The following is a 25,730-nucleotide window of genomic DNA, read 5'->3' as shown; positions in this document are numbered from 1 at the left end:
TTTCAGGTCAAGACCCTTCTTCAGACTTTATGACTGACCACTTACTCTATTGTGACCCTGCCAATCCTGTTTATTGATCTTGTTCATTTTGACTTTGCATTTGCCTCAACCTTCTCATCTGCCTCACTGCTGCTTTGGGTACCACCCCTTTACCAGGCTAGTTTAAACCCTCCTGAGTAGCTTTAGCATTCTCCCTACCAGGATATTGATCTTCCTCCAGTTCCCTCTTGTACAGGTCACCTCCGCCCCAGGGGAGAACCCAATGGTTCAGAAACCTGAACTCCTATCCCCTGCACCAGCCATAACAATCTTTACCAAACTGTTCTGATACACAGCAAAACACAAAGTACTTTGGGAACTCAACAGGTCAGGCTACATCTGGGGAGGGAATGGACAGGCAACATTTTGGATTGGGACCCTTCTTCAGATTAATATGCAATAATATTATCGTATCATATCATATTAAGAGTAGGGCACTATCTAAACAGATAAAATAACCCTAATCTAAAACTTTCAATTATTTGTTGAAGGCACTTCTTCCATAGTGAATGATCCACACTTGCCACCGACTGTCAAGAAAAAATCACGTTTATGTTGTCCAGTTCCCTCAGCTAAATCCTGCTGAACTGACCCAAACCTCAGCACCAAGGCTTTGCACATTGACAGGCCAGATATATGCAGATTTCCTCTGTGCTTCGTTGGGTTGAGGGGTCAGTGGTGCAAATGAGAGGAACACTTAATATTTTAGTAGATTCAGTTAGAAAACAGCTCTATGAAAAAAATAATAAGACCTATTATCATTGCAACGTAGATTGTTCCAGTGAATTCCCCACCCTAGGTGTTTAGTGTTGGTGCCCAGCTAGTAAAATGCAGGCAAACGGTCATCAGCAAACTTGAGGCATGTGTAAAAGGAGTTGAGGAGGAACTTCTTTAATCAGAGGGTAGTTAATCTGTGGGACTCATTGCCACAGAGGGCTGTGGAGGCCAAGTCAGTTGATATTTTTAAGGCAGAGATAGACTCATTTTTGATTAGAACGGGTGTCAAGGGTTATGGGGAGAAGGCAGGAAAATGGGATTAGGAGGCAGAGATCAGCCATGATTGAATGGCGGAGTAGACTCGATGGGCTGAATGGCCTAATTCCACTCCTATAATTTGTGAGCCTGTGAAAAATCCTGAATGTAAGCAAGGTCATCCTATCTTTCTTTCTAATGATAAAAGATACGTAAGAATTTGTAGAATGCAGTGTGGTTCAGATCTACATAGTTCTCATAAGCAATTTTAGCATTGGAAGAATGAGACGTGGGCCAACCTTGAAGCTTACTTCAATCCACAATCACAAAGTAGATGATTTTTTCTACATGAATAACTTTACACACACCTTTCCTTTTTCCAAACCACACCATCCCTGATGATTTGAAGTTAAGGGACAGGGTGGAATTCACAGCATTCTGTTTAAACAACCCATTTCAAACAGTTGCTTTCTGGTCAGATGCAGACCATTCCGTACTTTAGGTGGTCATTCTCATGGACGTATAAATGGAATGACTACGGCAGGGTGCAGATCCAAGCAGAATGAATTACAAAAGCGGTGGAAATTGTATGAAATGCTACAGGAAAGCTGTTGTTAAGCTGGAAAGAGTACTAAGAAAATTTACAACGATGTTGCCACGACTTGAGAACCTGAGCTATAGGGAGAGGTTGGGCAGGCTAGGACTTTATTCTTGGAGCGCAGGAGGATGAGGGGTGATCTGCTCCTGCTCACTGTCTGGTCATAATGAAACATCTTTGATTCAACCAGTGTCACATCCCTCCAAAGATCACGTGTACATAGCAGGCCTTTTACTAGAACAGGTCCTCCCCAGGTTTATGACAGGGTTCCGTTCCTGAGATTTATTGATGACCCACAAATCTGAAATGCAGCGTACTGGCACCTCTAAAACATTATTATTTTGTTTTCCAATCACATAACCCATTTTTTATTGATCATGCGTACCAGCACCTTTTTATGTATAAAGTACTGAGCAGAACTTCACACAATACCCCAAATGTAACCTAAATGAGGTTTAGGTGACTGATGAAGGCAAGGATATCTTACAAGAGAGTCTAGAGTCAAGAGTGTTTTATTGTCATATGTCCCGAAACTGAACAATGAAATTTGTACTTGCAGCAGCACAACAGATATGTAAACATAGTACTCTGTAAAACCCTTAATAAACAACAAAAAAAGTTCAGTGTATATGAAAGAAACAAACAAATAAATAGGCAATAATAGTGCAAAGTCAAAAATAATGTCCCCATGTCTATAGTTCAGAGCCTATTGGAGATTGCAGTGTTTAATAGCCTGATGGTTGTGGGGAAGAAGCTGCTTCTGAACCTGGATGTTACAGTTTTCAGAAATTAAAGCATGGGCAGGGTCTTGTTGGTCTCTGATGAAGCTGGCTGCCTTTTTGAGTGTTAAAATGGGAACAGAAAAACAGAACAACTTCACTGCAAAAGTGTTACTTAAATTGACTACCATGTTTAACCAAATATTTTCAAACCAACTGCCCTCAAACTGCACTCAAATCAAGATTACACAGATCAGTCATGGTTTAACTGAATGTTGTTGCAGCTACTTGGGGATGAACAGCTTACAGTGTACGGCATTGCCTCCTCTGCCACTGCATTTTCACTGTTCTGACATTTCTCCAGCAATTGTTTTGCATTCATGCTTGGGAAATAAATGGGCTTTGATAGAAGGGCTGGGCAGTATTGCCCCATCTGAACCTCCCTTAGCCATTGAAGATCCTGCTTGAGAATCAACCACATTGATGTGGGATTGAATTATCAGTTAAAAAAAAGGAATATGAATGACTGTGCTTGATTTTAATGTCAACCCTAAAGCTTCCGGTCATTCTCCATGATTCAAATCTGTTCACCCTATGTATTGCTCATAATACAATCGAACAAAAGCCCTCTCTCATACCTGACCTGGGACTTCTGACAATTTCAAATAACTTGCTTAGTGATTCCATGTGATATAAATAGAAGATATTCAAGGCTTAAATTCTATGTTTTAATTTTGGTTCAATTCAAGATTCTTTTTCATTTTTGTCAATGTTTATCAACATAAGTATCATTAAAAACATCTTAAAAAGGTACAGTACATCTTTCGTTCATGACTGATGTGCAACTAAGTTGAAGTCAGTAATAAGTTATGCCCATTTGCACTCGCATTAATACTAAAACTTACTACAATATACCTTGTCATCACTGTCTGGTTACTGACCAACACATCCCACCAAGAAATAGAATTGATCAGTAGTCACATTTTGAAAGCTACTTTGACATTCTTGAAAAAAATGAAAGATAAATTCTTCACAGTTACATTTACAGACAGCAAATTGTTTTATTGGTGCTTTTATTCACCCAGGCGACCTTTGAAAATAGTTTTACAATTTTCAAATTTGCTAAAACCAATAAAGTCTTAACAAATTCTCTCAGGTCTCCTTTCAAATGCCTTCTCACTTTGGTATTAGTATTAGTTTATCAAAATCACGTTTTAGTTTATTTTTAGTTTAGTTTAGACATAGAGCGTAGAAACTGGCCTTTTGGCCCACCGAGTCTGTGCCGACCAATATTCACCCATACACGTGTTCTATCCTACACAATAGGTAACATTTACAAAAGCCAATTAACCTACAAACCTGCACATCTTTACAATGTGGGAGAAAATTGGAGCACCCAGACAAAACCCATGCAGTCACAGGGAGAACGTATAAACTACATACAGACAGCATGTCGTCAGGGCCGAACCTGGGTCTCTGGTGCTGTACGGCAACAACTCTACCGCTACGTCACCATACCACCCACATGTACCCGGATCCAGTGAAAAACTTTGTCTTAACAAAATGGCTATCGTCAGTTCTAATGCTTGTATTTTATATTAATGTACAACATCAATATGAATATGTTTATTTTATACTCGATTTCAGGGTTTGGGTTTAACATCTTGGGAGGCATAGATAAACCTTGCTATCCTGGAAATTATGGAATCTATGTGGCTAAAATAAGAGAAAATGAATCTGCAGCTCTTGATGGGAGACTTCGAGAGGGTGACAGGATTTTGGAGGTAGGTGCAATGCTATAATTAAAATCAAACCCATGATTTTGGCGAGAACCTTGAGCATGAAGTTAAACATACTAAAAGTAAAGATTCCTAGAAAGAGTAAGTTTGCCAGTATCTAAGAAGGTAGGTTAATCTTTAACGTGCACTCCTCAGTCATAGTGTTGCACAGCACGGAAACTGGCTCTTCAGTCCACCATGTCCATGCCGACCATCTGACAATCTGCACAAATCCCACGAGCCTCCTTTAGGTCCATATCCTTCTTTGCCTTGCTTATTCAACTGTATGTCCAAATCTCTCTTAAACATAGTGATTGTATCTGCTTCCGCCACCTCCTGTGGCAGCATGTTCCAGATATGAATCGCATTCTGTATAAAGGGCGGAGCTGCTAGTAGAAGTGCTGCCTCACAGGGCCAGAAACACGGGTTCAATCTTGACCTTTGGTGCTGTCTGTTTGGAGTTTACATCTTCGCCCTGTGACCACGTGGGTATTCTCAGGATATTCCAGTTTCCTCCCACATCCCAAAGACGAGTGAGTTTGTAGGTTAATTGTCCTCCGTAAATTGCCCCGAGTAGGTAGGGAATGGATGAGAAAGTGGGATAACAGAACTGGTGTGAATGGGTGATAGATAGTCGGCATGGACACAGTGGGCCGTAGGGCCTGTCTCCTAGCTGTGTCTCTAACTAAAAACATTCCTCTCAGATGCCCTTTAAAAATCTTCTCTCACTTTGGTATTGGTTTATTATCGTCATGTGTACTGACACAGTGAAAAACTTTGTTTACATACAATCTGGTCAAATTATACGATGAGATAGTCATAAAGAACAACAGGTGGTGCAAAGAGAAAATTACCACTGTGTGGCGGCTCCCAAAGGTCGGGCCATACTACTACCGACCCCTCGGCACGGGAATGGACCAGTCCCGGGAGGCGGTCCTGGACTCAGGAATATAAGGACAAGGTTTGGGCGCCAAGCCATTCCGGCAGACTAGACCCGTCTGAGACCCACGATACAATAAATATACCTTCCCGAAATACCTGGCTCCTTGCCTTTATCGACGCGCTACATTGGTGACCTCGACGGTCCATTCATTAGGATGGGCACAAAAGCAAAAGCCGACCGCCCCTCCGGCTCGCAGGCCGACCAGGCCCCAGCTGTCGACGCGGTAGGAATCAAGCTCCCGACCTTCTGGACCACCCGGGCTCGCGTTTGGTTTTACCAAGCGGAGGCCCAGTTCCAGCTGCAGGGCATCACAGTGGATAACACCCGGTTTTTCCACCTGGTGGGAGCCCTTGACCAGGACACGGCCGAAGAGGTAACGGAGTTCCTCCAGGACCCACCGGCCCACGGTAAATATAAAGCCCTTAAGGAGCTGCTGCTCCAAACCTACGGGCTAACCCGAATGGAGCGGGCCGAAAGGCTCCTCCACATGCCAGGCCTCGGTGACCGGCGCCCATCTAGCCTCCTGAAGGAGATGGTCGCGCTGCTCGACGGGCACAGACCGTGCCTGATGTTTGAATATACTTACCTGCACCTGCTGCCGGCCGACATTCGCCTGCAGCTCACCGACGCCTCCTTTGCAGACACCCGGTCAGCCGCGCCCCATCGTCCCGGCCGCGTGGCGCAGGAGGGTGTTCGACGTGGTCCACGGGCTGGCTCACCCATCCATCCGGGCAACGATCTCATTGGTAGCTGCGCGGTTCATGTGGCATGGTCTGCGCAAGCAGGTTGGCCAATGGGCCCGCACCTGCATTCCGTGCCAGACGTCAAAGATTCAACGCCACGTCCGGGCGCCACTCCAAGGGATCGGTCTACCCTGCCGCCGTTTCGACCACCTGCACGTGGACATTGTGGGCCCGCTCCCGCCGTCCCGGGGCATCACCCACCTCTTCACGGTGGTGGACCGCTTCACGCGGTGGCCGGAGGCCATACCACTGGCTGATACGTCTACAGCCACATGCGCTCGTGCGTTGGCCGCGCACTGGATTGCTCGCTTTGGTGTGCCGGTGGTCATCTCATCGGACCGGGGGCCACAGTTCACCTCCGAGCTGTGGTCGGCCATGGCCCACCTGTTGGGCGTGCGGCTGCACCACACCACGGCCTATCACCCGCAGGCAAACGGCTTGGTGGAGAGGTTCCACCGGCAGCTGAAGGCAGCGCTGAAGGCGCGACTCGCCGGCCCCGACTGGATGGACGAGCTACCATGGGTTTTGCTGGGCATCCGGACTGCCCCCAAGGAAGACCTGGCTTCATCCTCAGAGGAGCTCGTCTACGGGTCTCCGCTCACGGTGCCCGGGGAGTTCGTGCCCTCGTTGCCGGGGCGAGAGGAACCGCCCTCATCCACCCTACATCGCCTCCGAGAGCGAGTTGGCAAGCTCGCACCCGTGCCGACGTCCCGCCATGGGACATTCCGCCCTTACGTGCCATCGGCCCTCCAGGACTGCGCCTTTGTGTTCCTGCGCCGTGACGCCCACCAGGCGCCACTCCAGAGGCCGCATGAAGGCCCGTACCGGGTGCTGGAGCACGGACAGACAACCTTTGTTTTGGACATGGGGGGCCGGCCGGAGGCCGTGTCAATTGACCGCCTGAAGCCGGCCCACTTAGACATCGACCAACCGGTGCGGGTGGCCCAGCCTCGGCCACGAGGTCGCCCCCCTTTGCGGGTCCCACCGCCTGTCCCGCCAACTGTGCCTCCGCCGGCCCCTCTGTCGACCGATTACCGTACGCGGTCCAGCCGGGTTGTGCGACCACCAGTGCGTTTCGTGCCTCCGGATCTGGGGGGGGGTACTGTGGCGGCTCCCAAAGGTCGGGCCATACTACTACCGACCCCTCGGCACGGGAATGGACCAGTCCCGGGAGGCGGTCCTGGACTCAGGAATATAAGGACAAGGTTTGGGCGCCAAGCTATTCCGGCAGACTAGACCCGTCTGAGACCCACGATACAATAAATATACCTTCCCGAAATACCTGGCTCCTTGCCTTTATCGACGCGCTACAACTGTGCAGAATATAGTGTTACAGTCTAATACAGTAGCGTAACAGTTACAGAGAAAGTGCAGATTTTTTTAAAGTGCAAGAGCTGCAATGAGGTAGGTTGGGAGATTGTGGCTACACCCTTAATTTATGAGAGGACTTGTCCATAGTCTGATAACAATGGCAAAAAGCTGTTCCTGAATCTGGTGGTATGTATTTAAGCTTTTGTATCTTCTGCCTGATGCAAATGGTCCTTGATTATGTTGGCTGTTTTCCCGAGGCAGCGTGAAGTGTAGATGAAGTTGATGGCAGTGGGGAGGGGGGCCTGGTTTGTGTGATGGACTAGGCTACATCCGCAATTCTCTGCAATTTCCTGTGGTCTTGGGCGAAGCTGTTGCCAAACATGTGATGTAAATAACATACTTTCGACAGTGTGCCTGTAGAAGTGGATAAGAGTGGTTGGTAACATGCTGAAAGTCCTTATCTTCCGAGGAAGTAGAGGCATTGGTGTGCTTTATTGGCCATAGCTTGTGGTTGGTGGTAGACACATTGTTGGTGATATTTACGCTTAGGAACCCGAAGCTCTCAACATCTCCACTTCAGCACCATTGATGCTGAATGGGGCATATACACTACCTCATTTCCTGAAGTCAACACCCAGCACCTTTGAAAAAACACACAATGCTGAAGTAACTCAGCAGGTCAGGCAGCATAGATAGACACAAAATGCTGGCGTAAGTCAGCAGGTCAGGCAGTATCCCTGGAAAACATGGATAGGTTAAGTTTTGGATCGGGATCCTTCTTTGACTGCAGAAGGCTCCCGACCCGAAATGTCACCAATCCGTGTTCTCCAGGGATGTTGCCTGACCTGCTGAGTTACTTCAGCATTGTGTCTTTCCTGGGTTATCCAGCAGTTCCTTGTTTCTACATTTGACTAACGCGTTTATCTTACTGACATTGAGGGTGAAGTTGTTGTTTTGGCGTTATGTTATTAAGCTCTTTATCTCTCTATCTCATCATTGTTCGAGTTCTGGCCCACTATAGTGATGTCATCTGCAAACCTATAAATAGAGTTAAAGCAGAATTTTGTTGCACAGTTGTGAATGTAGAGGGAGTATAGTAAGAGGCTGAGAACGTATGCTTGTGGGACACTGGTGTTAAGAATTATTGAGGATGATACTTTGTCACTTATCCTCACTGATTATGGTCTATGGGCCAGAAAGTCGAGGATCCAGGTGTGAAGGGGGAGGGATGATGACTTTTAGGTCCAGGAGTTTGGAGATAAGATTGAATTAAATTATGGTGTTGAAGGCGGAGCTACAGTCAATAAATAGGAGGCTAGGCAAGTATATTTGTTCTCCAGATGTTCCAACAATAAATTTAGGGCCAGGGAAAGGGCACCTGCCATGGACCTGTTGTGACGTAAGGTGAACTGCAGTGAATCAAAGCGGTTTGGGAGGCTGGAGTTAATGTGCGCCATGACCAGCCTCATGAAGCACTTCATAATGGTGGATGTCAGAGCCACTGGACAACGGTCAAAAACAAACTGCTGGAGGAACTCAGTGGGTCAAGGAAGCATCCGTGGAAAGAAATGGACACAAAATGTTTCAGTTCTGAAGAAGGGTCTTGACCCGAAAAGTCTTTTGTTCATTTCCCTCTGCAGATGTTGCCTGACCTGCTGAATTCATCCAGAAGTTTGTCTTTTGCTCAAAATCCCAGCTTCTGCAGTCTCTTATATCTCCAATTTATGGTAGCCAATTGACTTACTGGGATGTCTTTGAGATGTGGGAGGGAACCTGAGAACCGCTGAAAACCACACGGTTACAGGGAGAATGTTCAAATTCCACACAAGCAACACCCAATGTCAGGATGGAACCTGGGTCCTTGGAGTAGTAAGACAGCGACAGTAATGGCTTGGCCACCCCACTCTGAGGCCAATTGTGATAACCAAGTATGCAGAAACTAAAAGATGTTAAGAAACTATTTCTCAGATGATGCTCAGTTACAGGTTTAAATTAGTGCAGATTACAAAAAAAAATAGAAAGTTTAGGAAATAAGGGGTTTCAATTTTAATGAATGAGTTACTGCTGGAGATCCTGCAAAACAAAATCCTAATTTGATTCTGTAGGAAAAGGGGGAAAAGTGCAAATTAAATGTTTTGGCTACATTTGAATCCAAATTCAAAATGCGAAAAAGACAGGAAGCTAATCAAGTACACAACCAAGTTCCCGCCCAATATTTTTATTATGAATCTCTGATTACACCGCCACTAAATAGTCTCCATTTTGATCTTCTCTCTTCAGGCTGGTGGCATTTCACTTGATAATATACTTCATGAAGGTGCAGCAAAGGTCTTTAGGAATGCAACCAATGACGAGTTATTATTACGAATTGAGAGGCAGGTAAGTAACAATTCTAAAGGACATAAAGCATTCTTTGAGATGGATTTTGTAGGTAAATTAAGCAGCAAGGTGATGACTGGTTCAGAGACATGTACGTGATTATTACTGGCTTAGATAGGGTAAACAAGCAGAAGCTACTGTCACGAGCAAATAGTTCAAGGTCTAGGGGCACAAATTTAAAATCGAGGTAAAGACACAGATGATGAGAGAGAAAAAATGTTTTCTACACATCTGGAACTCGGTGCCTGCTGGGATCAGTCAGCATTTCTGAAAGGAATTGGGTTGGCACTTGAGAAAAAATAATTTGCATGGTACTGATAGGATTGCTCCATTAAATGGACCAGGCAGGATTGCTCTTCTAGTAAGAACACCTTAACTTCCAATTAGATGCATTGTATGATCTCCCTGGTTATGTCAGGTGTGTTTAATTATACCGAAAATTGAATTTTTACTTGCTGGTCAGTAAACACAGTACTCATAGACACCACAATAAATAAAATAAAGTTGAATGATAAAAAACAATATTAGTGTAAAACAAAAGCCCGAAGGCTTCCATTCCCGAGAACAGTTTGTAACCCAAATAATTCACAAGTCGGAAATGTGGCCGTGAATCGAGATCTGCACGGAAGAAGATGCCCGCTAGTTGCGTTGCTCTATAGGAATATATTCACAAAATGCTGGAGTAACTCAGCAGGTCAGGCAGCATCTCAGGAGAGAAGGAATGGGTGACGTTTCGGGTCGAGACCCTTCTTCTATAGGAATAGATAGGCTGGAGAAGTGTTTTTAATCTTGTTTTGCCATTCCTAATAATAAAGCTGATGCAACAGATGTAGCCTGAGTCTACCTTGAGCTAATCATGATATTCTTTTAAAAGATGTTTTAAATGATATTGATGATTTAATAAAGCACCCTGTTGCTCGCTCGGATGGTGTTTCTCTCGATAGGATTCCCAAAATGGGCATCACTGTTTTAACTAGAATGGATTCCTGGGTTTGATGTAGCTGGCGCCAAGCACAGTTACCTGTAACCTGCAAACCCATCCCACCAGACTCCCCAACGCTCGTTTGTACGTACGGCTGCACATCAGTTGTGTATTCATAATCTGTGAGAACCTATATGGTCCATAATAATTAACATTGAGTTCAACCATTTCAGCTTTCATAATTGACCAGTTCCAATGAGAGACTAAAGAAAGAAGCAAAAGATGCCAAATATTTAAAATAAAGAGAGAAACATATTTAGGTCACTCACCTTTAATTAGAACTGAATAGAGAAGAAACGAATGTGTTTTACGTTGCAGAGATTGGATGGAGAGAACAAAGGGCGTGTTCATGATGGGGTGGATTTTGCAGTTCCCTCCTGGTTTGTTAGTTTCTTTTTCTTCTCTTCTGCAGCCATCCATCTCACTCTATTCACACTTCCGCCAGTCAGCTCAGCTCTGAGCAACAAGAAAACTCTAACCTCTCTCAGATGGAACCAGCAGCATTGGCGTCACATGGATTCTATTAATGTCTACCCAACCTGATGCTTCCTTTATTCCTTCCCTCGTCTCCACAATGTAAAATATGTTGGTTTCCTCATATTTCCAGTTTTGATCAGGGGATACCGATCTGTAAAATAATAGACACAAAGTGCTGGAGTAACTCAGTGGGTCAGGCAATATCCCTGAAAGATCATCAAAGATTATTGTAGAAAATTAGAGTCCATGTGGCTGAGGAACTGGTGTAGAGGGGGCAGGGATTTAGTATTTTTGACCATTGGGGTCTCTTGTGGGTCAGACATGATGTGTTCAAGAGGGGCAAGTTGCACCTGAACTGGATGGGGATCAATATCCTGGCAGAGAGATTTGCTAGAGTACTTGAATGGATTTAAACCTGGTGGGGGTGGGTTAGAGGGGGGTAACCCAAAACGCTAGTGAGGCATTTGAGAAGGTTGAGGCAAACACCTTTTGTTTTAATTGAGTAGTCAGGACAGGCAGGAGTATGGCAGGAAGTGACAAGTCTGGTGGCTTAACTGTATTTAATGAAATGAAAGAGGTCTGGCAGTAAAATAGATGAACTCAGGATATGGATACACACATGAGACTGGGATTTTATAACTATTATTATAGAAACATAGCGGAAGAAGGGACGGGTGTGGCAGTTCAATGTTCCAGGGTACAAATGCTGCAGGAGGAATAGAGGTGGAGGCAAGAGAGGAAGAGGAGTTGCATTTTTGATTAGGGAGAATATCACGGCTGAAAGCAGAATAGCATTACTTAGAGAGGACATTCCTGGGGGATCGTCCAGTGGGTGGATCAGAAATAGGAAGGGCGTGATCACTTTGATGAGACTGTGATAAGGACTTATCACCGGGGGACTTATCACTTTGATAAGTCCCCCGGGAGAGGAAGAAATTTGTAGGGAGATCACATATAGCTGCAAGAATACAAGGATTGGTATTGGTTTATGGAAACACAAGGAACTGCATTTATATATAACTTTCTATTGGATTATTATTGTCATGTGCACAGAGATACACTGAAAAACTTTGTTTGCATGCTATCCAGTTAAATTATACTATACACAAGCACAATCATGCCATTCACAAGTACAACAGCTCTGCAAAGAAAAATACCAGATTGCAGAATATAGTGTTATGGCATTACAGTTGCAAATAAGTCCAAGGTACAATAAGGTATATCAAGACTACAGGCTAGCTTATGGGAGGACTGTTCAGTAGTCCGATAACTGCAGGGAACATACTGTTCCTGAATCAAGTTATACATATTTTTGTCTTTATGTACCTTTCGTCCGAGGAGAGAAGGGAGAAGAGGGAAAGACCTGGTTTTAAAAGAATATTATTTACACTTACAACGGAACCTTGATCTACTGGGCCAATGAGCTAATGAATGGCAGATGAAGTTTAATTTGGATAAATGTGAGGTGTTGAATTTTGGTAAGAAACCAAGGCGAACAGGATCCTAGAGTGCTGAAGATTTGAGAGGTCATGGGGTACAAGTCCTTTTATAATTCCATCACTCTCTATATTTGTTTGAACACAATTCTAGCTCACTCTAAGCCTCGTATCTATTTATATTTTGGCAGTATGTCCACTTATGGAGTGAAGGTGCATTCCAGATAGTATTGAGAATCTTGAACCCATACATTGGGAGCACATAGAAGCAGTGTGCCATCTGACCAACCATCCACCCACCTCCCGCCCTTCATATACAATACTGTCCTGTCCACACTGGCTTCATCTATCACCTCAGAGCGTACAGAACTGGAGTGGAAACAAATCATCTTCAATCCAAAGACGTACAGGTATGTAGGTTAATTGACTGGGTAAAATGTAAAAATTGTCCCTAGTGGGTGTAGGATAGTGTTAATGTGCGGGGATCGCTGGGCGGTGCGGACTTGGTGGGCCGAAAAGGCCTGTTTCCGCGCTGTATATATATGATATGATGATATGATAATCCTGAGGACTGCTGAAGAAGATTATGACAACATCGTACTGGGATCTCCTGGCAGATTGTAGATGCAAAGATGAGATTTCAGTAAAATACAGGAAGTGTACAGGACATGGAATTATCTTATGAAATTTGGCAGTAGATTTTGCAAAGTTTACGTTGAGGACTTACACCTAGTTTATGATAGCTGTGAAATGTAGCAAAGACTGTAAGGTCTTAGGGCTAAGGGAATCAAGGGATATGGGGAAAAAGTCGGAACAGGGTACTGATTTTGGATGATCAGACATGATCATATTGAATGGCAGTGCTGGCTCAAAAGGCCAAATGGCCTACTCCTGCAACTATTTTCTTGTCTTTCCAGGTGAGACAAAGGTTCACCTGCACCTCCTCCAACCTCATCTATTGCATCCGCTACTCTAGATGTCAACTTATTTACATCGGCGAAACCAAGCGCAGGCTCGGCGATCGCTTCGCTGAACACCTGCGCTCGGTCCGCATTGACCAAATTGATCTCCCGGTGGCCGAGCACTTCAACTCCCCCTCCCATTCCCAGTCTGACCTTTCTGTCATGGGCCTCCTCCAGTGCCATAGTGAGGCCCACCGGAAATTGGAGGAACAGCACCTCTTATTTCACCTGGGCAGTTTGCAGCCCAGTGGTATGAACGTCGACTTCTCCAACTTTAGATAGTTCCTCTGTCCCTCTCTTCCCCTCCTCCTTCCCAGATCTCCCTCTATCTTCCTGTCTCCACCTATATCCTTCCTTTGTCCCGCCCCCCTGACATCAGTCTGAAGAAGGGTCTCGACCCGAAACGTCACCCATTCCTTCTCTCCCGAGATGCTGCCTGATCTGCTGAGTTACTCCAGCATTTTGTGAATAAATACCTTCGATTTGTACCAGCATCTGCAGTTATTTTCTTATACTTCTTAAACTATTTTCTTGGGTAGGTCAAAAATGCGTCCCACAACTGATGGAGAGGAGCTGACCTATGATATTACCATGATGAGACAACATCTGCTGCTAGAGTTGGTTGATATTCCTACAACATCTAGGGAATCAATAAGTTCAGTTCAGGTGACGTGAGCACTATTGGGAATGTGTAAGCCGAGGATGAGGTTACATTCGTAAATAGTGTAAAATTTGTGGTGTCTGGGGAGACCTTCAATAAGGGGGCCAATGCTTGTTTGTAGCTTCTTGTGAATCCATCTGCGCTCTGCAAATGGACTTTGTTGGATGTCAGGAAACTGCAAACACATGTCCTACTTGCCTAATGATCTCCTCCCAGCTCTCGTATCACTGCTAACTCAGTCCTCTGACCAGACCTCATGCTTTCCTGTTCAAGAAAAAGTTGAGTTGCCTGTTGCTTCCCACAGTGGATGGAGCACCGCAGCTGTGAGGCCTGAGATGCCTCATGTACAGTGCATTCAGAAAATATTCAGACCCCTTCACTTTTTCCACATTTTGTTACGTTACAGCCTTATTTTAAAATGGATTAAATTCATTTTTATTATCATTAATCTACACACAATACCCCAGAATGAAGAAGCGAAAACAGGTGTTTAGAAATTTTTGCAAAGTAATTAAAAAGAAATAACTGAAATATCACATTTACAAAAGTATTCAGACCCTTTGCTATGACATTCAAAATTGAATTTAGGTTCATCCTGTTTCCGTTCATTATCCTTGAGATGTTTCTACAACTTGATTCGAGTCCACCAGTGGTAAATTAAATTGATTGAACATGATTTGGAAAGGCACACACCTGTCTATATAAGGTCCCACAGTTGACAGTGCATGTCAGAGCAAAAACCAAGCCATGAAGACGAAGGAATTGTCCGTTGACCGCCGAGACACGATTGTTTCGAGACAAAGATATGGGGAAGGGTATAAAACAATTTCTGCAGCATTGCAGGTCCCGAAGAGCACAGTGGCCTCCGTCATTCTTAAATGGAAGAACTTTGGAACCACCAGGACTCTTCATAGAGCTGGCTGCCCGGCCAAACTGAGCAATCGGGGGAGGACCTTGGTCAGGTGACCAAGAACCAGATGGTCACTCTGACAGAGCTCCAGAGTTCCTCTGTGAAGATGGGAGAACCTTCCAGAAGGACAACTATATCTGCAGCACTCCACCAATCAGGCCTTTATGGTATAGTGGCCAGACGGAAGCCACTCCTCAGTAAAAGGCACATGACAGCCCGCTTGGAGTTTGCCAAAAGGCACCTAAAGGACTCTCAGGTGAAACAAAATTCTCTGGTCTGATGAAACCAAGACTGAATTCTTTGGCCTGAATGCCAAAACCAGGCACCGCTCATCACCTGGCCAATACCATTCCGACGATAAAGCATGGTGATGGCAGCATCATGCTGTGGGGATGTTTTTCAGTGACAGGAACTGGGAGACTAGTCAGGATAGAGGGAAAGATGAATAGAGCAAAGTACAGAGAGACCCTTGATGAAAACCTGCTCCAGAGCGTTCTGGACCTCAGACTGGGGCGGAGGTTCACCTTCCATCAAGACCATGACCCAAAGCACACAGCCAAGACAACGCAGGAGTGGCTTTGTGACAAGTCTGTGAATGTACTTGAGTGGCCCAGCCAGAGCCCGGACTTGAACCCGATCGAACATCTCTGGAGGGACCTGAAAATGGGGATGGGTACGGGGAGAAGGCTGGAACGGGGTATTGATTGTGAATGATCAGCCATGATCATATTGAAGGGCGGTGCTGGCTTGAAGGGCCGAATGACCTACTCCTGCACCTATTGTCTATTGTCTATAAAATAGCTGTGCATCGACTCTCCCCATCCAACCCGCCAGAGCTTGAGAGGATCTGCAGAGAAGAATGGGAGAAATTACCCAAATACAGGTGTGACAAACTTGTAGCATCATACCCAAGAAGACGAGGCTGTAATCGCTGCCAAAGGTGCCTCAACAAAGTACTGAGTAAAGGGTCTGAATACTTATGTAAATGTGATATTTCTTTTTAATTTCTTTGCAAAAAAATTTAAACACCTGTTTTCGCTTTTTTATTATGGGGTATTGTGTGGAGATTGATGATTAAAAAAAAGAATTTAATCAATAAGGCTGTAACGTAATAAAATGTGGAAAAGGTGAAAAGGTCTGAATACTTTCTGAATGCACTGTGTACTCAAAATTCCAGGACCCGATATTTATTATTAAAACAGATTTTTCTTTAAATTCCAGGTTGAACCAGACTTTGGTGAAGACATGAGTCCATCCAATGAAAGGAGTCCATCGCAAATCTTGCAGGTTATTAAAATATCTTGTACATATTAAAACACTGATACACCTTTCTTTATGTTATCTTCTCTGGTGTTCCCATGTATTTAAAACGCAGAAAGTACATTCCAGACTTTGTGACAGATGCAAAACAAATATTAAAAGAGTGGAGAAAAAATTCAATCATAAAGCTGCTTGATTGTGTCCTGGGGGTGGAACTGATGAGCTCATTATTATTTTTTGAAAAATCCACGACCAAACCACAATTAAATTCTGATTTTGCGCTGTATTTGAGGCATTCGGTAATATAATAATTAAGTTGCCAGACCAGCAATCCAGACCTTTGAAATCGTCAATTCTCTGAGTTTAAAGTTGTTAGCTGGCATGTCCTCTGTATATTTCTACCACCTTATGCACTCATCTGGAATCAGGAAGACTTGATTCCATTCAGGTTTTATGGATTTCGAGGTCTGCTCCTTTCCCACTTACTCATGGCTTCTGCGTGCTCTTGATGCATAGCCTTAATGTTGAATACTTCTCCACTTTGAATTTCACGGGCCAGTGATTCCTCGGAGTTAGTGCGAATGTTCCCTTTCTTCAAAAGACTCGCCGTTTCCCAGAATCCTTTTCTTTGTCCACTTGCAATCTCTTCCCATGACACAGTTCGAACTAATGCGTCTCTTTCAGAACTCTGGTGTCGGACATACATACAAAGTGGCGTGCCCAAAGACTGGTGTAACTAGGGCCTGAAGACTGGGGATAGACACAAAATGCTGGAGTAACTCAGCAGGACAGGCAGCATCTCTGGAGGAATGGGTGATGTTTCGGGTCAAGACCCTTCTTCATACCTCTGAGGCCAGGCAACATCTCTGACACCTCCTCCTACTTATTCTTGAACCATGATCCCACAGACGAGCACCAGACAATATCACACACCATTTCTGATTTCATTACTTCCGGCTCTCTGCCCTCTAAAGCCTCCAACTTATTGTTCCCCAGCCCCACGTGGCCCGATTTTATCTTCTCCCCAAAATCCACCCTCGCTCTGAAGACTGGGGATGTTGATCTGGGGGAAATCACCAATGTTAGTTCATTTGGCCTTCTAGATAAGAATTTTGCAGACAGTATTGGTGATATTTCTCCAGAGCCTTGGGATGCCTGTTGTGAGTAAACCAGGTTTTTGAAGCATACTGGCAGAGACCACTTCTGCCCAGTCGACCATGAGTTTTGAGTCTGAGATCTTGTTCTTCATCTATCCCTTTCTTCAATTGGTCCCAGAAAATGTCAGTTGGTGAAGAATTAATTATCAATGTCTGCCTTCTCTGGGAGGTAGCTCCCAAAAGGTCCATATTTTCCAGGGTTTCATTGAATCTTTATTGTCAGGTGATCAGATTATTTACTGGTTAACATTTGGAAGCTCTGATAAACATAAATCCAAAGTGTATGAAGAATCTAAGGCAAAATAGTAAATTGCTCAAATTATTATTCAGTTTTAGTTTGTTCACTCAATAATAATAATAATAATGCTTATTTGAACAATAATCTGCTAACCTCTTGCTTGTATCATGACAGTACTCTGGAAAGAAACGTCAAAAATGGTACCAACACCCAAGGAAGTTTCACACAGCCAGATTACCATGGATCATCCTGGCATCTTCCGTAGTGACCATAGCCGTTGTGATAGGGGCACTGAAAATATCAGCAGTGAAGAAATGAAATAAATCCCCACTTATTTACGCAATTAGCGGAAATGATTGCCAGTATCTTTATTCTATTGCAGTGGCATTATTCTACACTCCGCTTGGCGAAGTTGCATCATAATATGGGAAATAAGAGCAGGTATAGGCCACTTGGTTTTTCAAGCCTGCTGCAGCACTCCATCAATTTTGGACAGTATGTGTCACAGATAGTAGAGCTTTCCTCGCTCCTCCAGGGGCCTGGTTCAATCCTGGTCTCAGGTGCTGTCAAATTCGCACATTATAGCAGTGACCAAGTGGGCTTCCTCACGGTGCCATTAATAATTGGAGCAGGAAGACCTTAAAGTGTCCGTCGAATGGGTGGATTGGAAGGTGGTATGCTCGTTATGCAATTGAACCCCCACACTTATGTGCTCCTGATACAAGGACTTGAGGTTCGTAATGTAATCCCGACAGCTTATTTTTTATTTGGAGTGGATGTGGGTGAGGGATTCCCAGGTATCAGTGATATTGTTGTATTTTTACAAGGAAGCTTTAAGAATACTATTGTATCATTTCCTCCATCCACCTGGTAATCTCCAGCCTTGAGAAAGTTCAGGCTGGTGTATTTATTTTGGAGTCTGTTGTTGGGAATGACATGGCTTACTCATCAGACCTTTGTGTGATTAGTGCTAGGCAAGTCACCCTAGGAGAGGATGCTGATCTTCGTTCACTTAGCTGCCAGTGATTTTGGCGGTTTTACAGAGGTAGTATTGGTAGTATCTCTCCAATACCCTGAGGTCCCTGACATTGGTGGCTCAAGTCTCAGAGTATACAGGAGGGCAGGGATCACTGTCCTCCTGAAACGAGTTTCATATCTGGCATGAGGTCTTGATCATCAAACTCCTTTTTTCACAGTCAGTAAAGACTGTGCTGCTGTACTGAAGATGCTGCTGAATTTCTTCATTGATATCTGCCTTTGTTAAAAAAGTGGTATCCAAAGATATGGGTGTTCCAAGCCAAGACACCAGCAAAATCTAAATGCAAAAAGCTGCAGATGATGGAAATCTGAAATAAAACTGAAAATGCATAGAACGCAGAATCATCACGGGTGAGGTGACAGAATGTTGAAAATAGTTTAAAACTATTTAAACATAAAATTATTAAAAGACTAAAAGGAAATAACATTGAAGAAAGGTCCAGAACTGAAAGGCCCTTGAGCAGCACGGTGGCGCAGTGGTAGAGTTGCTGCCTTACAGCGTCAGAGACCCGGGTTCGATCCTGACTACGGGTGCTGTATGTACGGAGTGACCTGCGTGGGTTTTCTCAGGGATCTTCGGTTTTGTCCCACATTCCAAAAACGTAGATGTTTGTAGTTTAATTGGCTTGGTATAATTATAAATTGACCCTAGTGTGTGTAGGATAGTGTAAGTGTGTGGGGATCGCTGGTTGGCACGGAGTTGGTGGGCCAAATGGCCTGTTTTCATGCTGTCTCTAAACTAAACGAAGTCCTGGAAATAACTGAGTCAGCAGCATTCAGAAACATATAGGACATCAGCAGAATTAAATATGGAATATATGGGTGTTCCAAGCCAAGACACCAGCAAAATCTAAATGCAAAAAGCTGCAGATGATGGAAATCTGAAATAAAACTGAAAATGCATAGAACGCACAGCTGGTCTTATAAATTGACCCTAGTGTGTAGGATAGTGCAAGTGTGTGGGGATCGCTGGTTGGCGCAGAGTTGGTGGGCCAAATGGCCTGTTTTCACGCTGTCTCTAAACTAAACGAAGTCCTGGAAATAACTGAGTCATGATTGAATTCCCAGTTAACGACGCTCTTTGTGTAATTCAACCGTCAACAATTATGTGGTTGAAGATGAGTGGTTTCCCAAATGCCTTTCAATCCACGTTTCTATAAACTCAACTTTTTATTCCATGCATTTTGCCAGTCATTGGTGGAGTAATTGACAAAGGCTAGAGGTCAAAAGGAACCAAAAGTGTGTCACATAAGGAGTGCGGATTAGGAGTGAAATGTAAAGCCAGAGGGAGAGATATGGGTGGAAGGAGACCAGAAGGAGGAAACGGGGAGGATAAAAAGGAAATAAGGGACTCAGGGACGAGAGATGAGTGTCTGAATGTCATAAGTGATAGGAGTAGAATTAGGCCATTCAATCCATCAAGTCTATTCTGCCATTCAATCATGGCTGATCTATCTCTCCCTCCCAACCCCATTCTTCTACCTTCTCCCCATAACCCGACACCTGTACTAATCACGAATGTATCTATCTCTGCCTTAAAAATAATAATTGTCTTGGCCTCCACAGCCTTCTGTGGCAAAAAAAATCCACAGATTCACCACCCTCTGACTAAAGAAATTTCTGTTCTGAAAGGGGGGGGGGAGACGGGAGCAGAATTGCGGGACGCAATGGAATGCTAAAGGCAACTGCTCTTATCTCCGTCCCTGTTTCGATAGTGTGCAGAGAGGCAAACCAAACGTCGGACCTCTCCCCCAGCTCTACCTCGATTGGTTCTCCCTAGTTGCAAGGACGATCTCCGCCTCCGATTGCCTGACGAAATGTGTAGGAAGGAACTGGTTCACACCGAAGGGAGACGTAAAATCCCTTCCGATGCCGTCAACTGTCGCTTGGTGGCGCTCTGAATCGCGGTCCGCGCCGCTCGGCTGACTTGGGAGGGGTTTGCCTTTACCTCGACCCTTCCCCCCTCCCACAGCGCCGCCCGCGGTGAGAGAGGAGATAACCTCTTCCCTGGGCGGAGGAGGCGCCCCCCCCTCACGCCGCTCTGCGCGCGCGCGCCCGCTCTCCCGCCTTGCGCGTCCGTTTCGAACGAGGCGGCGGGGTGGGCTCGCGGGGTGCGCGCGCAGGGGGAGTTAGGCGCGTCGCCGCGCAGTGGGAAGGAGCTGAGGGAGGGGAGAGAGAGAAAGGGAAAGGAAAAGGAAAAGGAAAAGGGCAGGGAAAAGGGTGAGGGGGTGGCGGCGGCGGGGGGGACGGCGGAGGAGAGAAGCCCAGCCCAGTGCCGAGAGAATGGCCAACGAGCCGGTGGTCCTCAACGTCTACGACATGGTGAGTGGAGCAGCGGCCGTAGATCCCCGTCCCCACCGGCTGATCGCTGAACTTGCTCGAGTGCCTGCGATCTGTTGCTAACACTCCCAACTTTCCTCATTGCTGCTTGCTTTCTCCACGTTCATTGCCAAGACTGCCTTCAGACTTCTAACTTTCCATTGTTAACATTAGTGGAGTAAATTTAGGAGCAAAGGATCTTAAGCGAAATGATTCTCAAACCCCATTCAAAATGTGTTCAGAGTATCAATATGCATGTGCGAATTTCCCATTCGCTATCCCAATTGATTTGAATTCTATTATCTGAAGAAGAGTCTCGACCCGAAACGTCACCCATTCCTTCTCTCCAGAGATGCTCCCGCTGAGTTACTCCAGCATTTTGAATCTGCCTTCTATTATCTCTTGGGTTGAAAGTCATATTCCTGTTTTCCAATGAAAATGTTGAGGCAGTATCCTGGTAAATCATGTTGTGGGTATTTTTCCTCGGATTGTTTTGAGTAATAATATTTACTATTTTCAAGGAGTTTATGTACTCGTTGAACAAAAACATTTGGGGATGGTGGAACTGCTGAAATAAAAACAAAATTCTGGAAACTAAGCAAAAGCAAGTTAACATTGCAAGTTGGGTCCTTCATCAGATTTTCTGTTATTATGTATATTTGTTAGTCAGGATATCGTTTATCTTAAATGGCATTAATATGTTTAAAATAAGTTTCTAAATTGAAACTGAAATTGGAGATTTTCAAAGTTTGGCTAAAGCTCAATGGCATTATGCTAATTAAAATATTTTATGAATTCATGTAACTATTTATTTAAATTGTGCAACTGTTTCATCCCATGAATACATATTTGTTACCTTTAATACCTCTATGAGATGTAAAGTGTGTTCTTTGAATAACAATAAAAAGTATTTTTTTATGTTAATTGTTGAGATTTGCAAATATGTTTTGCAACAATGTTACATTAGAGTCAGAGCGTGGAAACAGGTCCTATGGCCCAATATGCTCACATGTCAGTCAACATGTCCCAGCTACAGTCAACATCTCCCAGTTTCACCTGCCTACATTTGGTCCGTATCCCACCAAACCTGTCCTGTCCATGTACTTGTCTAAGTGTTTCTTAAATGCTGGGATAGTCTCAGCCTCAACTACCTCCGCTGGCAGCTTGTTCTATGCACCCACCACTGTTTGTGTGGAAAAAGTTACCCCTCAGATTCCCATTAAACCCTTTCCTCTTCACCTTAAACCTATGTCCTCTGGTCCTCGATTCACGGACTCTGGGAAAGAGACTCTGTGCATCTACAGATCAATCCCTCTCATGTTTTTATATAAGGTACCTATGGTAACCATATTTGTCTTGTACATAAAACACAAGGAGAAAGATTCATGTAGGTTATTGTTTACTCTCACCTTCTCCCCAATGTGACAGTTGCCCTTATTTTGTGACAATTGTGTCATTGGACTAGGTTACAATTGTGATCTGCAAATCTTGTTTGTCCTTAACTCCCAAGTAAACGTGAGGGAAAAATTGTTTTGGTTGTATAGGAATTCACTAACATTGGGGGCTGCTGCCTCACTGCATCAATAACCTGGACTCAATCGTAATCTCTGGCTCTGTCTGTGTGGAGTTTGCATTTCTTGTGACTGAGTTTCTTCTGGATGTGCTGGTTCCTTCCCACAACTTAAAAGTAATGCAGGCTAATAGGCCACTATGTTTTCCGGAATTTGTAGTTGAGATGTAGAATGTGTGAGGCAAATTGAAGGAATGTGGGGAGAATGAAATGCATTGGGTAGGATTAATGTAGAAATACTGTTTGGCAGGAATTCGGTGGTACAAGGGCCTTTTTTGTGGAACTTTATTATGATTATGAGGACACATGATCATGATTATGCTGCATAGTGAACAGGAAATTATTTTACCGCAAAGATCAGCATCAACTAAATGTAAGCATTATGTGGCAATTGTTTGATACCAGTGTGTGTAGTGGATTGCTTACAGCTAACGGGAAGAAAAGGCAAAAATGTGTAAATAAGCATTTTGTTTGCAGCAATTCCAATGAGAGAACCTGATACCTGATTGCATTTTCAAAACCTGCTTGGGCCAACTGGCTGGAGTTTCTGCAGCCATTTTCAACCTCTAATTACTGAGGTTTGAGATTCCCACCTGCTTTGAAAGCGCATCAATAATACCGATGCTCAAGAAGAGTAAGGTGACGTGTCAATGAATGGCACTAATGTCTGTGGTAATTAAGTGCTTTGAGGGGTTAGTTTCTGGCACATATTAACTACTACCTTAGAAAGCACCTGGACCCACTACAATTTGCCTACCACCCACAATAGATCAGCGGGGGATACAATTTCATTGGCTCTTCACTCTACATTGAACCACTTGGATCATCAAAACACATACATCAGGCTGCTGTTCATGGATTACAGCTTGCCGTTCAACACCATCCCCGTCAAACTTGATGCCAGGCTCAAGAAACTGAGTCTCTATGCATCCCTTTGCAACTGGATCCTTGACTTCTCCATGAAAAGAACACAAACGGTATGACAACAATTATCTTTAAGTTTGCTTTAAGCATCCTCCTTTAAGTTCACCAAAGACACCACTATTGGTCTAATTACTAGGAACGATGAGTTGGACTATAGGGGTTCAATTGTCTGAATGGTGCCAGAAGAACCTTGCTGTCAATGTCAGTAAAATCAAGCAACTGATTATTATCTTTAAAAATGAAAGACTGAGAACCGACAAACCTCTCTTAATTGATAGGTCAGTGGTGGGTGAGTCAACAAGTTCAAATCCCTGGGCATGCATATCTCTGAAGATCTATCCTGGACCCAACATATTGCAATCATAAAGCCCATCAATGCCTCCACTTCCTCAGAAAATTAGTGAGATTTGGTATGTCAATAAATACTCTCTTGAACACCTACGGGTGTGCAATAAAGTGCATTCTGACTGTTTGCATCACGGCCTGTTTTGGCAATTGGAACGAGAAATGAAGGAGATTACAAAGTGTTGAAAACTGCCTGGTCCATCACATGTACTGACCTCCCCACCATTGAAGGGATCAATGAGGTGCTGTCTCAAAAAAAGCAGCCAATGCCAACATGGCCCACAATACCCTGGCCACATTCTCATTTCATTCCTGCCATCGGAAAGAAGGTACAAGAGACTGAAGACGATTCGGGAGCAGCTTCTTACAACCTACAGGCCATTGAATGCTATGAACTCCAACTAAACTCCAAACTTCGAACTGTCTCAATTGTACAAGGGACATCAGGCTTTGTTTTATTTTGCAATATATTGGGTTTATTTATTAAACTTTTTTAATGTGTTTATTATGTTATTTATTGAGTACTGTGCTTACAAACCTGTTGTGCTGCTGCAAGTAAGAATTTTATTGTTCAGTTTGAGTAGAAATTATTAAACACTCGAGAGCTGCAGGGTAAGTTGCTTTTTCAAAGTGGAGATCTATTATGAAAATTTTTTAAAGGTAGATATGCTGGAAATCTGATATTAAAAATAGAAAATGCTGGAAAGACTGGTCAGTCAGCTTCTGTGGAAAGGGAAACAGTCAATATTTCTGGTCCAAGATCTTTTGCCAGAGAATGTCTTCACTTAAAGTCCTCTGTGCGATTAACTAAAGATTGAGGCTGATTTGATTGGAAGTAATTGTTAGCATTTTGACCATTAATGGAATGAATTTATTTGGCGCCATGTGTATTGTATATTTTCTCTTGCAATGTTAATACTCCAAAAGTATTAACATTGTCATACTGAGTTAGTTCACGTTATAGTAGTAGAATTAGGCAACTCGGCCCATCAAGTCTATGCGATCTCTGCCTCCTAATCCTATTTTCCTGCCTTCTCCCCATAACCCTTGACACCCCTTCTAATCAATAATTTGACCATCTCTGCCTTAAAAATATTCACTGACTTAGTCTCCACAGCTCCCTGTGGCAATGAGTTCTACAGATTAACTACCCTCTGACTAAAGAATTTCCTCCTCATCTCCTTTCTAAAAGAGCGCCCTTCAATTCTGAGGCTATGACCTTTGGTCCTAGACTCTTCACACCAGCGGACGCATCCTTTCCACATCCACTCTATCTATGCCTTTCATTATTCTGTAAGTTTCAATGAGGTTCCCCCTCAACCTTCTAGACTCCAACGAGTAGAGGCCCATTGCTGTCAAATACTAACCCACTCATTCCTGAAATCATTCTTGTAAACTTCCTCTGGACCCTCTTCAGAGCCAGCACATCCTTCTTCAGATATGGGGCCCAAATGTGCTCAAAATACTCAAAATGCAGCCTGACCAGTGCCTTCTGGAGCCCCAGCATTACATCTGTGTATTCCAGTCCTCTTGATATAAATGTTAACATTGGATTTGCCTTCCTTACTACCGATTTGACTTGCAAATTAACTTTTTTGGAAGTCCTGCATCCGTACTCCAAGTCCCTTTGCATCTCCGATTTCTGGAGTCTCTCCATTTAGAAAATAATCTACATCTTTATTCTAGTACCAAAATGCATAACTCCACATTTTGCTATACTGAATTTCATCTGCCACTTCTCTGCCCACTCTCCTAACCTGTCCCACGTCCTTCTGCGGAGTCCTTGCTTCGTCTACACTGCCAGTCCCTCCATCTATCTTAGCAACATCTGCAAACGACAACAAAGCATTCAATCCTCTTATCCAAATCAATAATATACAACTTGAAGAGAAGCGCCCCCAGCACCGACCCTTGCGGAGCACCACTGGCAGCCAACCTGAAAAAGTGCCATCTATTGCAACTCTTTGTC

At 44.1% G+C, this 25,730-nt stretch overlaps 1 protein-coding gene across 1 annotated transcript in view; it reads left to right on the top strand.

Annotated features, from left to right (window-relative positions):
- The first annotated feature begins 20,851 nt into the window (after positions 1-20,851).
- The window catches only part of desi2 (desumoylating isopeptidase 2), a 63,615-nt gene continuing 58,736 nt past the window's right edge, over positions 20,852-25,730 (top strand). The window contains exon 1 of the mRNA XM_078405382.1: positions 20,852-20,925. Coding sequence (XP_078261508.1) covers positions 20,887-20,925 — 39 coding nt within the window. The 5' untranslated portion in view covers positions 20,852-20,886. The remainder of the gene's footprint in view (positions 20,926-25,730) is intronic.

Source organism: Rhinoraja longicauda, chromosome 9 (genome assembly GCF_053455715.1).
Source record: "Rhinoraja longicauda isolate Sanriku21f chromosome 9, sRhiLon1.1, whole genome shotgun sequence".
Classification (NCBI taxonomy): Eukaryota; Metazoa; Chordata; class Chondrichthyes; order Rajiformes; family Arhynchobatidae; genus Rhinoraja; species Rhinoraja longicauda.
The sequence above is the reverse complement of the archived record's forward strand: the minus strand, read 5'-3'. Positions and strand labels throughout refer to the sequence as shown.